At 35.9% G+C, this 16,676-nt stretch overlaps 1 protein-coding gene across 1 annotated transcript in view; it reads right to left on the bottom strand.

Moving 5' to 3' along the window:
- Window positions 1-275: 275 nt before the first annotated feature.
- The window catches only part of LOC105040910 (structural maintenance of chromosomes flexible hinge domain-containing protein GMI1), a 47,007-nt gene continuing 30,606 nt past the window's right edge, over window positions 276-16,676 (bottom strand). The window contains exons 29-39 of the mRNA XM_073254423.1: window positions 15,454-15,552; window positions 14,974-15,040; window positions 13,569-13,654; window positions 13,195-13,461; window positions 12,953-13,123; window positions 10,747-10,861; window positions 10,185-10,352; window positions 9,615-9,831; window positions 9,301-9,492; window positions 8,452-8,772; window positions 276-818 (exon numbers count right to left, since the gene is read on the bottom strand). Of these exons, the coding sequence (XP_073110524.1) occupies window positions 572-818; window positions 8,452-8,772; window positions 9,301-9,492; window positions 9,615-9,831; window positions 10,185-10,352; window positions 10,747-10,861; window positions 12,953-13,123; window positions 13,195-13,461; window positions 13,569-13,654; window positions 14,974-15,040; window positions 15,454-15,552 (1,950 nt within the window). The 3' untranslated portion in view covers window positions 276-571. The remainder of the gene's footprint in view (window positions 819-8,451; window positions 8,773-9,300; window positions 9,493-9,614; window positions 9,832-10,184; window positions 10,353-10,746; window positions 10,862-12,952; window positions 13,124-13,194; window positions 13,462-13,568; window positions 13,655-14,973; window positions 15,041-15,453; window positions 15,553-16,676) is intronic.

The following is a 16,676-nucleotide window of genomic DNA, read 5'->3' as shown; positions in this document are numbered from 1 at the left end:
ATACGGGTGGCTCCTTAATCAGATATCCCCCCTAGATTCGACAAATCCAAACTCATCTGTGTAGGCTCCTCCGGCTACCTAAGGAAAGTACTCACCCAATATGACTTCACGTTTTTTTTTGTTTTTTTATTTATTTTTTAACATATCAGCCTCACATCAGCAGCAACAACTGTGACAGTTGCTGGGTGGCCAACTAACAGTTCAAGTAGGAACAAAGTCATCAATTTGTGAATATTCATTAGTTTGTTAAAGGCACTGACAAACGGAAGCTTAGATTGAAGTGGCATGAAAGAAATATGAGACTTCAAAACCATGATATGCTGATGTGATCTTGTATACAAAAATAGCAATACTAGATAAATTATTTACAAGCTATTCTAGTTCTTACGTTCATGTACACTATTCTCTCACACTCTTAAAGCACCAAATGGTTATCATCTACCAAAAAATCCCACGTTAGGCCCACAATAAAATATACCCAAAAAAGAGAGCCATTACATCTTCGCAGAAAAAAAGATAGATATCTATACATGAAAATTTCTTGACAATTGCTGGGGCGCTATTTTGTACACTAGGGGGGAGACTCCAAAAGATCGTCCAAAATTTTTTTCCTTGCCAAAACCTCACACAGACGTTCACTTTTCTTTTTGAACCTGGCCAGTTCTTTTGCATGTGCTTCAATTTCCTTTGTCATCTGTTCATCAATAACTTCTAAAAAACACTTTTTCTCCTCCATCTTCTTGTGGACATCAATCATGTTCCCCGAGAGTGCCATTGGAGATTGAAAAATAATGACAGGAAATACCACCTCTGGTTCACTACAGAAAGCAACAAATATTAATAAAGTCACAATCTCAACAACTACAAGCTTCAAATGTAAAACATTTGCAAACCCTTTCAAATCCTATAAACAATTCATTAGCATCTGCATGATTATTTCAGAAAAGGGGTACAATTGATAACATTCTAATATGGATAATCAAATCAAATTGTAGTAATATCAGTTGCAGCTTTTACAAAAACCATATCAGGCAAAAAAATTGGAGAACTAGAATTTAAACACAAACTCTCTAATCGACAGGACTTAAAACAGCAATTCTCAAACATTGGCACAAAGTATTAATGATATTTGATAAATTGCAGCATGCAGTGAAGAAGATCTTCATAAAGGAAACTATTGCAATGGATCCCGTACAAAAGCTTACCAACACTCATACATCCCACTTCAATGTCATGACATTGGCACAGCGCCCTGCAAAAGTGCAGTTACAAGTTCCCATCCGATATATCAATAAATATATCTTGAATTGCAAGTCTAGGGGGCCATCTGGTCATTTGCAAATGAAATTATTCTTACAAGCTTTAAAACTGAGTCTGCCTTCTTTTTAGTCTTACAAGGCAATGCACTCCAATGAGCTTTAATGGTCAATATGAGAACCCAAGATTCAGACTTCTAAATTGTTTAATTGCCTATTACAAAGATATAGATGGGGGAGAGAAACTGCCAACATGGCTTTCATACACTTAACTGAAATTTCACACTTACTTATGTGCTCGTGCAAAGTAAAACGTCAGACAGATAAATATAAATGGTAGCCATTAAATCTATAAGTGAAGAATTAGAATCTTATTAGCACTTTGTGTAGACTATCAAAATTATCCCCTTGCGATCATTTGTTGTGTAATATCAACCATAGAAGTGACCAACCACCACAGCACATGCCAAGACTCAAAAACTAGGGCTTCAGTTTGGCTTGTTGAATTTTAATATAGACAATTCAGGCAGTTTTGACTTGAAGTTTAGAGTTTTTAAAAAAACAATGAAAAAAGATAAAATATAAAAAATATTGTGAAAAAAGAAAGAAATAAAACCCAGCAAGCAAACAGATAGTACATACGTTGAAACATATCGGATCTCTGCAATCTATGAATAATGGTTTTGATCCTTCTGGGCTGAAATCCTTTAGTACGCAGAATCTATGAATAATGGTTTCGATCCTTCTGGACTGAAATCCTTTAGTACACAGAACCACTAAATTGTTGAAGGCCAATGAATTTGTGAAATATTGTGTCTGATTCTACTTCTTGACAACAATTTAATTCTTAAAACACTTCACATCCTAGATATTCATGGAAGTAAAACAATACCACAGAAGAATCACTAGTGAATATTAAGCTCGATGTAATACTTCCCCATCATATGACACACCAAGACCAACACATAGTTCACTGCCTAATACGAGAAAGGATATACATAGATATAATTCAGCTAGGTTCCTTTTATAATTAAGATAAGATCTGCAAAACCAAGCTTACATTTTGTAAATTCCACTATTAGACCCAATCATGTCAAGAGGATATAAGCTCAAACCTTAAGATCAAAGCCAACAACTTTAATTTCATAAAAAAAAAAAATCCAAAAAATGAATAATGGTAAAAAAATACTCTTATTCAATTGAACAAAAGAAAGAAAATGTCACGCAAAAAAATGCCACTATTTAGCTGAACGCATCTAAAGCAACATAGATATGGCCCAAAAATTACAGTAAATATTGACATAGTGAATGACATAAAGCAAACAAACTACTTTCAATTATAATCACCCAAAACAAGCTGAAAGCATCAAGGCAGGACTAAAACTGGTCAACTTTGGTGGAATCTGACTAAGACTAGTCAAGTGTGAAACAAGTTCAAGGCTAGTTTCACTCAGAACCGATGATTTCTTGGCCAAAACTTCAAATCTCCAACTGTGGAACTAGTTTAGGGTTAGTTTTATTCAGAACTGATCATTTCTTTGCCCAAACTTCAAAGCTAGGTCCAAATCTTAAAATAGGCTATCACCCTGTCCCCATAATCTGACTAAGCAACTGTGTTATGATGAACAGCCACACACACCCTGTGTGCGTGCATGTAATTGCTGTCTTATAGGTCTCTTAGAACACTAGACATAATACCTATACAATTTGTTTTTTTTCCCTCTCCATCATCTAACCATGGAAGACTGCCTTTCTTTCCAACCAAACCATCTAAATTTGCTGAGACTGGATTCATTGCTTCTGTTCCAATGTATGCACCCACAGAAATGACTACGTACCATTTCATTGTCCCTGCATCCTCAACCTGTTAGGCCTGGGCTTCAGATGTTTCTGGAAGGCAGGGTTGGGCTAGCATTTTGTGGCTTGATGCTGGTTCCGGACCAAAAAAAATTGACTCAACTAGTGCCACGCTTAACTGGAAATTATCCAAACTACATTATTTTTGTTCACCTATGTCTCAACTGCTAGATTTTGCTGTTGGATGGGGAGGTAGAGCTCTCAAAAGTGCAAGGAAGTACTTCCATAGTTTGTGAGAGCAAGACTCTATAGACTTTGAAGCGGTTGCTGCACAAAGGTGGTAGGTTCTGACTGCTAAACTGAAGATTCCAACTTAGCTCATCTACCAATTGTTGCCGACAGAAAAATTTGTGCTGGTTATAAGCTCTCAAAAAACTGAAGCCATCCCTGCTGAGCTAGAATGTGCAAGTCATGCAACATCAGAAAAAAAGTTTTGAAACATCATGCATGCACACAATTTATTAGTCTTTTGCAATATTAGAATGCGTAAAAAAATAAAACCAAGATGGTTTGGGTGCTTCTCACCTATGCTTGAAGTTATCACACAACAAGCATTTCAAGTGACAAGATATGATGACTCTGTAAGGACCCAACTCCTTGATCTTTATCCCCGCACATATCTTGAAGCAAAAAGAAAAAAAGAAAAAAAAAATTAGTTGAAACCTCACGTGCTTAGCACGTGAGGCGGAAGAGGCAAACTCTCGATGGAGTTCATCTTCTCTTCCGAGTTCGAAAAAGAGAGGTATCCGAGGGCCGATCGAACTTCGGTTAGGAGCCTAGGATCTCCACCTATTAATTCTCTAGCCATTCCCTTGGTGAAATCGTGGGTTAAAGGGCTCTTTCCATCGAGTGATTTCCAGTAAGCTACCATCGATTCATCATCGGATTCGATGTATTGATCTATCCTGCTTCCTCTAATCTTTCTTAAACCCCACGAAGCTCTTGACAGCCGAATTTGATCATCGGCCGCTGGATTTCAAAGGGGACCGGACCTCCCCTATTTCATCCTTTCTTTTCCTTCCGTTGAACCATTTGCTATTGCCGGATATGATATTGTCTTGGTTGCTAAGGGCCAGAGCCATCCCCTGCCAAAGCTGCCCGAGGCATTGCTGATGATGGCCATGACCATGGGAGGCGGGTCGGTTTAAGACCCCTTCCCTATTTCATCGAAGAAGAGAAGAAAACGAGAGAAAGAAAAAAAAAGAAAAATAAAAGAAAAGGAAAAAAAGAGAGAAAAAAGGGGAAAGTTTCCCTCTTCCCTCTCTACCTTCCGTCTCCACTATCTCTCTCTATAAGTTTCTCTCTCTAAAAGTTTTCACTCTAGATTGATTCTCTCTTCATGAAATTCTCTCTCTAAAAATCCTATGGACCAATAAAGGGTTCCCAGATCAATTGGTTGACCCTAGGAGAGATTCTAGATCTATAATATTCGAATGTTTTTCTATAATCTTCCCCATCCTTAATCACATATAATTTTTATGTTAATCTTGATTATGTAGAGATACAATTATCTATACAAAGTATCAAGCGGAAACATTTTGATCTCGAGTTCATAGATCGAAAGGTAGATTAATAGCTATACTTAGAGTTGAGTTTGAGATTAGTAGAAGTAAAGGTCTCTTTACACGATCACCAATATGTATGATTGTTTTGTATTATGCATGATGATATTTCTAATTTCACATTGAATATATGATTCTTATTATATTCGTATCATATGTTGACTATTTTGATTGTTGGAAATATGAGATCTGATGTGTGGAAATTAAACAAGAAATATAATACAAAGTATTAAAAGAATTGTTGAATGTGTAAGAGGATTTGGACTAGCCATGATGTGGATTGCCGGACACGGGCTGAATCGTGACATCTTGAATTGCCAGTCATGAGCCGAATCATGACACTCTAGTTTGCTACTACGGATAATTATTATGGTTTGCCACCGCGGGCCGAAGTGTGGATCTTTTGATTTACCACCGGGGGACGAAGCACGAATATTCCAATTTATCAATGCAGGCCAAAGTGCAATTATTATGGATTGCCACCATGGGCTGAAGTATGGTTTATGATTTGCTAGTCACAGATCGAAGCATGACCATGATTAATCCAAACGAAAAAACAATGATGGATTTGAAAAATATTAATGAAACATAAATGATAAGATGTATGAACATAAATGCAATATTTATGATGGATTTGTCATAATATATCATTCATGATATATATATATGTATATATATATATGTATATATATATATATAATTGTTGAATTTATAATGCATACCTGACACGAGATTTTATGACTTATGATTTCTCTTCAATAATTGCTTATTCAATATTTTGAATTGTATTATTATATTGATGTATATGTGATGGGATTCTTACTGGACTGTAAAGTTCAATACCCTTCATTTTTCTTTTCTTTTTTAGAGTTACATGATGCTTATACTTAGCTAAGGTGGGGATCTTGATTCGAAAGAAATGATTAGATATAGTATCATCAATAACATTTTGATGACTGAGATTTGTAAATTATATAAGATTTGATATTTGTTAATGTAGAATATTTGTTATGAATTTTGATCAATAGTGTTCATAAGATCATGAACTTGTAACAAATTTTAAGATCTTGCATCAAGATTTGCTGTACCGGTACCGGACGGCGTGCCGGTGTCGGACCGATATGGTATGGTACCATACCGTATCAACACACAATACGCCTAGGCATACCGATCCGATACCGATACACAATATTTTTTTTGAGTTTCAATTTTTTTTTGGATTTTTGAAGTTAATAATTGATAAATACAACCTCAATATAGTATTATATTGCACATTATTGACATATTTGGGTTTAATTTGGAGTTAGGTTGACTCTTGATCCAAAATTTCAAACATATATTTATTTACATTATATTTCAACTATGTCATCTTAAAACTAAAGAAAAAATATATAAAATACGTATTAAAATGTATCTAAATATTTAAGTACAAAGCGCAATAACTGATATACGAATCTTAAGATGTACTCTGCATTTAATTTCTTATCGAGTGTCTGTGACGCTCGTAGATGTCTGGATCATCAACATAGTCTGAAAGAACATCAGTCCAACCCTCTAGCCAAGCTGCACCGTACTCTCGAATATTCATCATCCCATAAGGCATCCTCTCTGGATTGTAAGATATCTCAGACCTCTCGCTAAAATTCTGACTCTGAGAAGTATCCTCGAGATGATGGTACGGTTATGGAGAAGCCCATCCAAATATGCCAGTAGCAAAATCTGATCCGTAAGATGCTCCAGACTGCATAGGGTAGTAACCACTAGAAGATGATGCTTCGGATGCACCATATACATATGGATCATAAGGTGGCTGTGGATAATAGGATCCATAATGCGAGGATGATGCAGATACATCCATGGACCCTACTCCACGTGCAAGATCGTCCGCAGTATATATATAATTAAAATATATGCAGTATAACAAAACACGATAGTTTAATGATAATTAAAATAATTATATATAATTTTAAAATAATTTTAATAATTATTTTAAAACTTATAAATTCAAAATAAATATGTTATATGCTTCAAATAATATTTTTAAATTAACTAAAATATAACACTATTTTTATATATTTTTTATTTTATAATTAAATATTTTAATTTAAATAATTAAAAAAATATTTTTTTAATTTTAAATATTTGAAAAAAAATTTGAAATTAGATTTAAGTAACTTGAATCATTCTAAACATGATTCCCAAACTCTAATTTTTTTCCTAAAATTTAATTCTTTTTTAATTTTTAAATAAATAAATATTTAAAAATATTTAAAAAATATATAATTAACAAAAATTAATAATTTTGGTGTCATCGTGTAGATCTTCCAAAAATCTATCACATATAATTAAATCATACCAAAACAACAAAAACAAAGATCAGCCTTCGTTTTTACTAACAAAATATTTACTAACAAAATAACAGATTATCTTATCTCCGGCCAAAAATCAGCCTCTTTTCAAATCACTCCTCCAATTTCATGAAATTTTGCCTTCTTTTCTAATTTTTTGGAGGTCTCAACGATTAAGTTGCCTACGGCCATGGGTGTTCTCTGAGAACTCTCAAAGAACACCAAAGGCCTGGTGCTTATTAAAACATCAGGCCCTCCCCCCATGTGAAGTGGGCCACGCCCATTTCTCTCCCCCCTCCCTCCCCCCAACCATGTGAAAAAGCCCCCACCTTCCCCCCTCTCCCCCTCCCCCATGTGAAATGGTCCCCTGGGTGGTCGGTTCGGTTCACCCCGAACCGACGGCGAACCGAGCTATACCGTCCGGTTCCGGGCAGTATGGGCCCGAACCGCACCGAACCGGGCGGTTCGGTGCGGTTCGGGGTCGTTTTCCAAAAAACAGACCCGAACCGGACCGATAAGGGACCGGTCCGGCTCGGTACGTCCCGTTCCGGGCGGTTCGGCCCTGTACGGCAAACCATGCCTTGCATACTCTTTAGGGTCTTGCCTTAGGGAGTGTGCGGCCATCATGTATCCAACCCAGATGCTAAGTTTGGGGCATGACAGACTCAATTTAATTTATGGTTTATTGGCACATTAGATATTAAGATAAATAATAGTGGAGACTCTTATTTTTGTAGTCATGACCAATGGGTACAAAATAAGCTTATAGAACAGTTTATTTTTATTCTTAGGCATCTATACATTGTAGGTCATTAATAATTACACATGTACACTATTTAAATTACTTAATATGCATTTAGCATAAATTGGAAAATGTCCTCACGAAATATGTATTCTGTACAAGTGTACATATTTGTGTACGTATGGTATATAAATATTTATGTTTTGGATGTTAAACCAATCAAAATGGATTGAAATTGTAAATATACATGATATAAAAGTTGCAACAGAAATATGAACGCAAGTCACAGGCATGAATTACAATATCGTTCTGTTGTCATTAAGGCAATCAATGAACATGCTATGGAATAAACTAGCAGACAAGACCATATTATGAAAGCTGTGTACCCACATAAAGGAATAATAATATTTATACATAATGGATATTATCCAATACAGAGTGAAACCAACCATCATTTTCAAAGTTCATTACCTCTCCGCGCACCACCTAACATTCATGATTTGATGTGTCAAGAAAGGACTATAAAAACAATTGTAACAACTAAAGTTTTATCAGGCATGTTTCCACCAATATGGGCAACTCTTAAATGAATGAGCTAGAGAAGACTAAAAATGCCAACTAATACGAATTAAATGGAGCAAGAAAAAAATAAATATACTGCCTCATTATAAACATATTATGATTACCAGTCTCCAAGCAAAATAATTCCATTCTCTCTCATAATCCCACCATCTAGAGAAATTGCACCATGCTTTATACAGGTTTTGGCCACTCTCATATGTTCCCTGGTTTGATACACCTGCAGCTTTCCAAACAGCCGATAAAACAAGGTCTCCCGAAGACCATAACCTTTAGCTGTTCTTGTATTTAGGCATTGGATGTCAAGGTTGATCATATTCACTGCATATCCTATAAATCCAGCTGGGGTCTCACCCGACTGTAGAAGTGGATCAGGCAATGCGAGCCACCTTTGAGGATCGTTATTTATGATCTCACCTTTATATGGCCTGCCATCATAGAGTTAGCATGCCAACTATTGTTAGAGATTATAGCAATTATTGCAAGACATTGAGCTTCTAAAGAGCAACCACTATTATTCCAGTATTTGATAGATATGATAACTTCGAAACAATGAAAGCATTTAGATGTAAAATAAAATTTACTATTGCAAGGTACTGAGCTTCTAAATAGCAAATACTATTATAACAGTGATAGATGGATATGATAGCTTCAAAACAATGAACATTTGTTTAAAAAAAGAATAATTTAGAATTTTAGAAACAATAATTAAATTTATGACTTCGTTGGTATGGTAAAATTAGTTTGCATAGGTTCTGTGTTCACTAGCATGCAACTAACAAAAGAAAAGCCATATTGCATCAATTCAGGCTAGTCAGCTTTAAGAATATGCGACTTAACAAGCCTTAGAAATTCTTTGGGTAGGTAAACATATTCATATAAAATACAATGCGGACTATTTAAAAATTTGTCATATCAATCAAGATAATTCCTTTGAATGAGTTAAAGATCCCTACCTTATCTCTTCAAGGCAAATCACAGAGAATCGCCTATTTATCGTGATTCCAAGATTAGCTGCTACTTCATGGAGAGCAGAATTCCGATTAACTTTTCCATCCTCACCATACTTCTCCAAAGCGCTTGCAGCTTCATATGACTTGCAGACAATTGCAAGCATGTAATTTTCACCCAAATACTCAGCAAATATCCTGCCAACATTTTTTCAGAAAAAAAAAAGCACATGAAAAACGTGAATATCACATGCAAGAAGTATGCATTATATCATGAAAGAGAAATTTAAGGCTTCATTATATCAGCACACAAAATTTACCTACTGAGGTTACCATTGCTAACTGTTCCAAGAAGGGAAACAAGGCCAACAACATCTTCCATAAAGTGTTTTTGAGGTTCTTGAATTTGAATGGCCTTGGAGAGATTGCAGAAAACAGCAGCAGCAGTATCACTTTTCCCTTCTATTTGTTTGGTGATTTGTTCTTTGGCATTAATCAATGAGTCAACCTGACTCGAGTGTTGAGGTCCCATCAGAACTATAAATTATATCACATTGTTAGACTAATATTTATGCCACTCACCATAGCCAAAAAAAAGTTTTCTATTCACCATGACAAATATGAACAGTTTCATAATGCATAAAGACAAAATCTGAAGTTCAACAGAAAAAGACATAGGCAACTGTTCTACAAAGTTATCATAGATCTCTAAATAAACTCAATGACTTGAAGTATTTGGAAGAATCTTATAGATGTGTACCTCACACTAAGTACCACAAATCATACTAACAGTAAATCGAGAATCACACTAAGCATAACAAATCATCCTAACAATAAATCAGGAATTATTATGAGCAAGGTTTTCCGTATCGGTGTGTAGCACCAGGTACCAAGTATATGATACTGTATCAAACCAGGACTCAGTGTAGCGGAAGCATCCATTCTTGGAATACCAAGCCAACCCCAATAACACATATACCAATGCTGTACCAGCATGGTACCCGATATAGGGTCTGATATCGAGGTGGCGTACCTTGATAACCAGTAATATGGAGTACCTAAAAAAAGGCAATATTAATACTTACAAGAAAATGGAGAAAAAAATTCATAGCATGAATAAATGCCATCAAAATATTTTTTTGACAAAAAATGTTCCAAGAAAAGAGAGAATTTAATCAGTCTCTATATTATCAATGTCTTCCCCCTATAGGTTTTACCAGATAAGCATGCATATTAATTGGAAAAAAAGATAAAAGAAGATGAAGAGGGGGGGGGGGGGGAAGAGAGAGAGAGAGAGAGAGAGAGAGAGGAAGAGAAGGAACTAGAAAAATTTATCAAAAAATAAAAAGACAAAGAATAAAGGAAAGTAAATGGCTTTTTTAACAATCGTATTATATGTCATTCTAGAGAAAAAGTCATTGCCGAAAGGACTGATGGAGAACAGTTTAGAACCTTGCAGATCATAAATTTCTTTTCCAATCTGTGTCTTTTGATCATTGAGCATTTTTAGTTTGCTCTCACGTTCTCTTATCCGCAGCCCCACTTCAGCCATGCCATCATCAAGTTTCTGAAAAAGACATGGACTGCTCTCATCACAGACATACTGTATGAACCGTTACAATAGATTAAAGCCGGTATGACAAAGTATATATTGAACTGAACAGAAGAAAAAGAAAATAGTATGAGCATAAAATAGCTAAACACGAGCATAATGTTATTGAGTTATTTCGGAGCAATTTAACTATCTTCCTGCGATCTTACCCCAGCAAAGACCAGCATAAAGGCTGAACAGTTGTGACATGCAACTTAATTGTTCAAAGTTCCCACTGGAGAAAAAAATCATGGCCACCAGTATTTAGTAATAACAATTTCAAAAGATGATGCGCCCTTGGTTTAGTTGTCTACATGTTTATGGCAAATGGAACTGAGTAAACTCATGCAACTACAAAGTGGAGCTTGGTAGGAATTGTCGCATGTCCAATGATCATATTTTGATAATGATATCCAAGAAAAGAATTTAAAAAGAATTGGATAATTTACGGAGCAGATCCTATCAAACACATTACTTAAAGTGAGCAACATGTTCTCAAGAGAGACAAAAGGACAGTTACAGTTATTTCCTCTGATAGAGATGCACATTACAAGTGAAAAATCTACTGGCTAGTTTGTTTTGAATACAGCTAGGTTCTCCAAAAAAAAGGTCATTCTGAGAGGTTCAAGCAAGGCCCGGTTTCAGTTGATTTGGGCAGATTATATTAAGTATAGGGATGGCAGTCGGGCGGGTATTTCCAGTTATCCGATCCATCCCAAAGCCTAATAGGACCCGTTTAATATAACTTATGGGGTTTGGGACAGTTTTGAGATTCAAAATTAAAAGACGAACAGCTTTGGGATGGGCTTGGGATTTGCCCCTCGAGTACCTACGACCCAAAGCTGATTATATACAAACACCTAAAAGCGCTAGCCAACATATAAGCTTCCCTATTCTTCCCTATTCAGCCGCTCCAAGCCTCCCACCCAATTGAGACTCTTGAGGACAGGAAAAACAGTGGGAAAAGCGGGGAAAAACAAAGGAAAAAAAGAAATTAATGAAACAAATGGGAATACCAACGCAAAACCCTTGCCATTGTCCAAGCTTCCCTATTCAGCCACTCCAAGCCTCCACCGATCGAGACTCCTTAGGACAGAAAAACTAGAGGAAAAATGGAGGCAAACAGAGGCAAAATCAACAAAACAAAGGAAAGATGGAAAAATTAACAGGTAAGACCTTTTCCCACATAGATTGATCATTTTTTTTGCTTTCTGATTCTTTTTCTATTCATTTCATTCACTTTTTAGGAGATATGTGGGGAAAAAGAGCACCTCAGAAAGATCAGAGGGGTTCTTTAGGTTCCAGTTGGGGTTTTTTCTCATGGCTATGGGATTTTGTGGGAATCATGGCGTTGTGAGGTGGTCTCTTGAGGTTTTGAGAGCTTAATCTTGGTACAAGCATAACGATATTTCCAAGGGTTTAGGAAATTTTGATCAGAAGGATTCTTCTTTAGCTACAAAAATTTTCAATTTCTAGAGTTGTGTTCCATGATAATATGAATAGGAATGAAGGTTGATCGGGCGAGTCCGGGTACCTAGGGGTATGCCAATTTTAAATGGGACGGGTTTGGGATTCGTGGTTGATTTCGTAATCGGGTTTGGGATGCGTTCGGGTGGTAAGATTTTAAATGGATCGGATATGGATAGTTCAAAGTTTGCAGGTACCCTACCCGTTGCCATCCCTAATTGAGTATATCTGTTCAAAGGTCACAGGTGCGTACAGACTTCAAGTACTAGTCACTCAGTTATATGCTTTATACAAGTTTCAAAAGTTTTGCTATGATTGATTTAAAAAAAATAACTAAGAATCATACAATCTATAAAAGGAACTTTATAGAATGATCTTGAACATATAAGGCCTGGCTGACATTGTCTTAAACATGATCCAGTAACATGAATGGTCTAAGAGTTCATACTAGGAAATTTTTTTGCTTGGTCTGAGCTTGAATAAATAAATGAACTCAAAAGTTGACTTACCAGTGGAAAAACAAAACAAAAGCTGATATCATTTGAAATACAGCAATCAATTGGAGAATTCGGTAATTTAATGCAATATCCTTCACTTTACCTTGGCATCATCCATTATCGACTGGACAAAAAGGTCCATCTGACTGGAGGGGCATTCTGATGATTCCTGTACGAGTGAGATACTATCATTCGAAAACTGAGATTGATAGATGCTAGCACCCAGATCTGTCACAGTGGCTAACTCTAATTTAGGAGCTTGCATAACATAGATCTGCACAAATAGAACACCAAATCAGTTAAGAGTTGGCATCTGAAAATCAATGGGTTCTCACAGGTCAGAACCTCAATGCTGGTTTGCAGATCAGGGAAATGTGTATGAAAAGCCACAATGTGGAATGTCCCGGATTCTTGAGGAACTGGAATAACAGGCACGATGCACCGGCCATGCTGGAAAGTATACTGAATTGTGTCATCCAATTTCCGTGGTTCCGACTTTATTGTAAGTGTGTGATGTTGACCATGTATGGTTTCATCTACTACGCCATCAGAATCAAAAATTTCAAAGACAACATTCTCCAAATGGGAACCTGCTTTACAATAGCCAGGAACCTGCCAAAAAATCAAATCCCATGGACTACTTTAGCTCAAAAGGGACTCAATGCATGACCTACACCTGGTCTGCTGAAATAGTTATACAAGAAGAAATGTCAACTCACCCCCGACGCCACTCTCAATTCCCTCATCACCACTTGGAGCATCTTCTCAAAAACCAATTTGCCATCAGAAAAAACAGAAAGACATACTGCATGGTGCAGCAAATACTTAGACAGAAAAAAAAAAGATCATAATTAATACAACTAGTAATGTTTAATGATCATTTTTCAATTTCACTTATAAGTCGATAAAATGCTAATTCTGTAATGTCCTTTTGAATATCAACCTTCAAACATCAGATATCAAATAAAAGCTGGCCATTTGTTTACCACTTGCCAAGATGACTGCTCATTGCTGGGTTAAGTTGCAAAGGACTTGGTTGCTAAATAATTGTACATAACAAAAGAGATAGGGAAGTTTATCTCAATTATTAAGTGTACTTTATGCATACTATTTTGCCATTTGTTCTTATACAAACCCATTTTTCCGGAATAGGAAATGCCATCAAATCTCTTCAAACTATTTAAGCTCTCCCCTTTTTGAACCTATAATCTGGAAAGCTTATCTTCTCTAATAGCGTACAGCAACCATTGGCAAACAACCTAAACCAGTTTCTCTTTGCATTGTGTTATCCTCAAGATATTTTTGACATCCCAATTTCTAAAGCTCTGTCCAACTTTTTCCACACATCCATAGCACAATCCCCACATTTATGCAGGGATGCCGGTTGAACATCACAGATGCAGTATGTGATGCATAAATTCTTGCTGGGATCTTCACCACCATAACAGATATTATCAAGATCAAAATCCATGAAAATATTTCCTACAACATCGTATCATTGAGAATAAAAACATCAGAATAAAGTATTTGTGGAGGCATACACAACACTATAGCCTATAAGTAAAATTCGCCTTCTCAATACCAGACCCTGTTCCGATAGCATCCTTTTAAAGTGTCGGTACATGGTACAGACCGGTATGATGGTGATGGTATGATATGGTACGGCATACTACTGCAATACTGGTACGGTATAGTATGGTATGGGTACTACGGCAAACACAGCCTATAAATTTTTTGACCCTCATCAAACCAATAGGATGAATTACTAGACCTAATAAAAGAAGGTTATTGTGCAATATTTAACACATCTACGAAGATGTCCAATTCAATAGATAACGGGGAAGAATATCTTATGTTGCCTTAACGGCTCAAACAAACGTTGACCAACATATCTTTGCAAAGATAGACTACATACATATCTCATGCACCTGTATCAACAGATAAATACTCTTCTTCTCAACTACATTCTCTTATATTCTTCTTCTCTCCCTCTCTGCTACTCACCATTCTTCATATATTTATTAAAAAAAAAGATTTTCAACTTATACAATACGAACTCCTCTCAAATTCATTTTTCAATTTGAATACACCACATAAAAGGAAGAGAGGGAGCAAACCACATACCCTTTGAGCCATAGCCAGCTGCTACTTTCAGTAGACCACTGAGGGTCACACAACCTTGATTGTTCACCTACATTTAAGGAATTCCTTTTGGTAAGAGTATATTTGTCAAATCATTCAGCTGCTGGTGCTACTAAGATAAAGATCACATCAAACCACTTATTCATAATTTATCGAAGTAACAACTTTCTGCAGGACACAAATGATGCAGCAGAATAAAAAACTAAAAAAATTATTAAAAAAAATCATTATAAAATATGTAAATGAATAACAAAAATAGAGGAATATGGGGCACACATTTTCCACTTTCATCTACATATTATGGTATTAAAATTCAGCCAGTTGGAAGTTGGGCAACTAAATGTTTAGTAGTACTTCTGTTAAAGAAATACATAGAAAACAACAATATGAACAATATTTTCTTGTTATCTATGTGCCTGTTAGTTCACATGGAATTAGTCGAACATGCTAAAATAATTTTACCTTCCGAATTGAACCCAAGTGGTCTTGAAAACGAAGTCCATCAAGATGGATGGAGACTTCTACTCCTCCTTCAACATGATTACCATAAGCATCAAACATCTGGCACAAATAGACAACATATTATGATACAATGCGGAAGAGAGACTAAAGTGAAATGATGTCATAAATTCACAATGCAATTACATGAACAGAGAAACTCAGACAACCAACTATGACCACAACCACACTAATAACCAAAAAATTCTCCCGATTCTATTTTAATCTACACTATGGACAGTTCATAGCTATTCAGTCATGTCAGTTGCCCAACTTAGAATCAACATAAGCATTTCGAATAAACTGATTTCAGACATCCATTTATGGCTATGGCCAGATAAAATTTTATCTTCTTCAACAGTTTGTAAACATAAACTATTGCAGCACATGGTGCAGACAGCAAGTACTATGCCCGGTTGGACAGCACCAAGCTTCACAAGAACTAGCAGATTCATGGATGGAGGCTTCAACAAGGAAATATTCCGAGCTTTTCACCAGATTTTCATATAAAGTTTCCATTGGAGGCAATATCAAATTTTAGCTGCATTTCCATTGCAGTTGAATAATTTTGGATATTTTCCTTATTATTGGGTCCTAATTCTAGTATGATTTTTCATACCAGGTTTTAAATGGCCGAATTAGTGGTCATGTTGTATACATGCTTCTAATGCATTGCATGAAGTGCTGGTTGTGTCATATTAAACAAATTCTTAAAAAGAACTAACTTCATAGAACAAAGGGTCCTTCAAACAGTTTGTCTTCAACCTATGTGTTGATCTCCGAAGTTTAATTCCAACGACTAAATCAGCCTTCAGGCACCATGTGCATCATAAGCTTATATATTGCATCATCCAATTTGAACATGTGTGATTCGTGCCTTTCGAAACATAGTTCTGTTAATCCTTCACATTGAGATATTCGTTGGTTCAAAGAAGGCTGTTAGTTATTATTAGTGTTGTCCGTGACAGTTCAAACTAATACCCACACTTTGTAAGAGTATTGCAATCTTGCATTGATTAGATGACTCTTATCAATTAACTACTAAGTCAAATTTTTCAACATCAAGCTTCTGGAAAATCTACTACAAACAACAGAATTGAAATTACCAGCTCCTTGTATATTTCTATCAAGACAACATTAATAAGAGTAACTTCACAAACAATAAATAGTATGTGCCCAAGATTGTA

Source organism: Elaeis guineensis, chromosome 3 (genome assembly GCF_000442705.2).
Source record: "Elaeis guineensis isolate ETL-2024a chromosome 3, EG11, whole genome shotgun sequence".
NCBI lineage: Eukaryota > Viridiplantae > Streptophyta > Magnoliopsida > Arecales > Arecaceae > Elaeis > Elaeis guineensis.
This window is presented reverse-complemented; position numbering and strand designations above follow the sequence as displayed.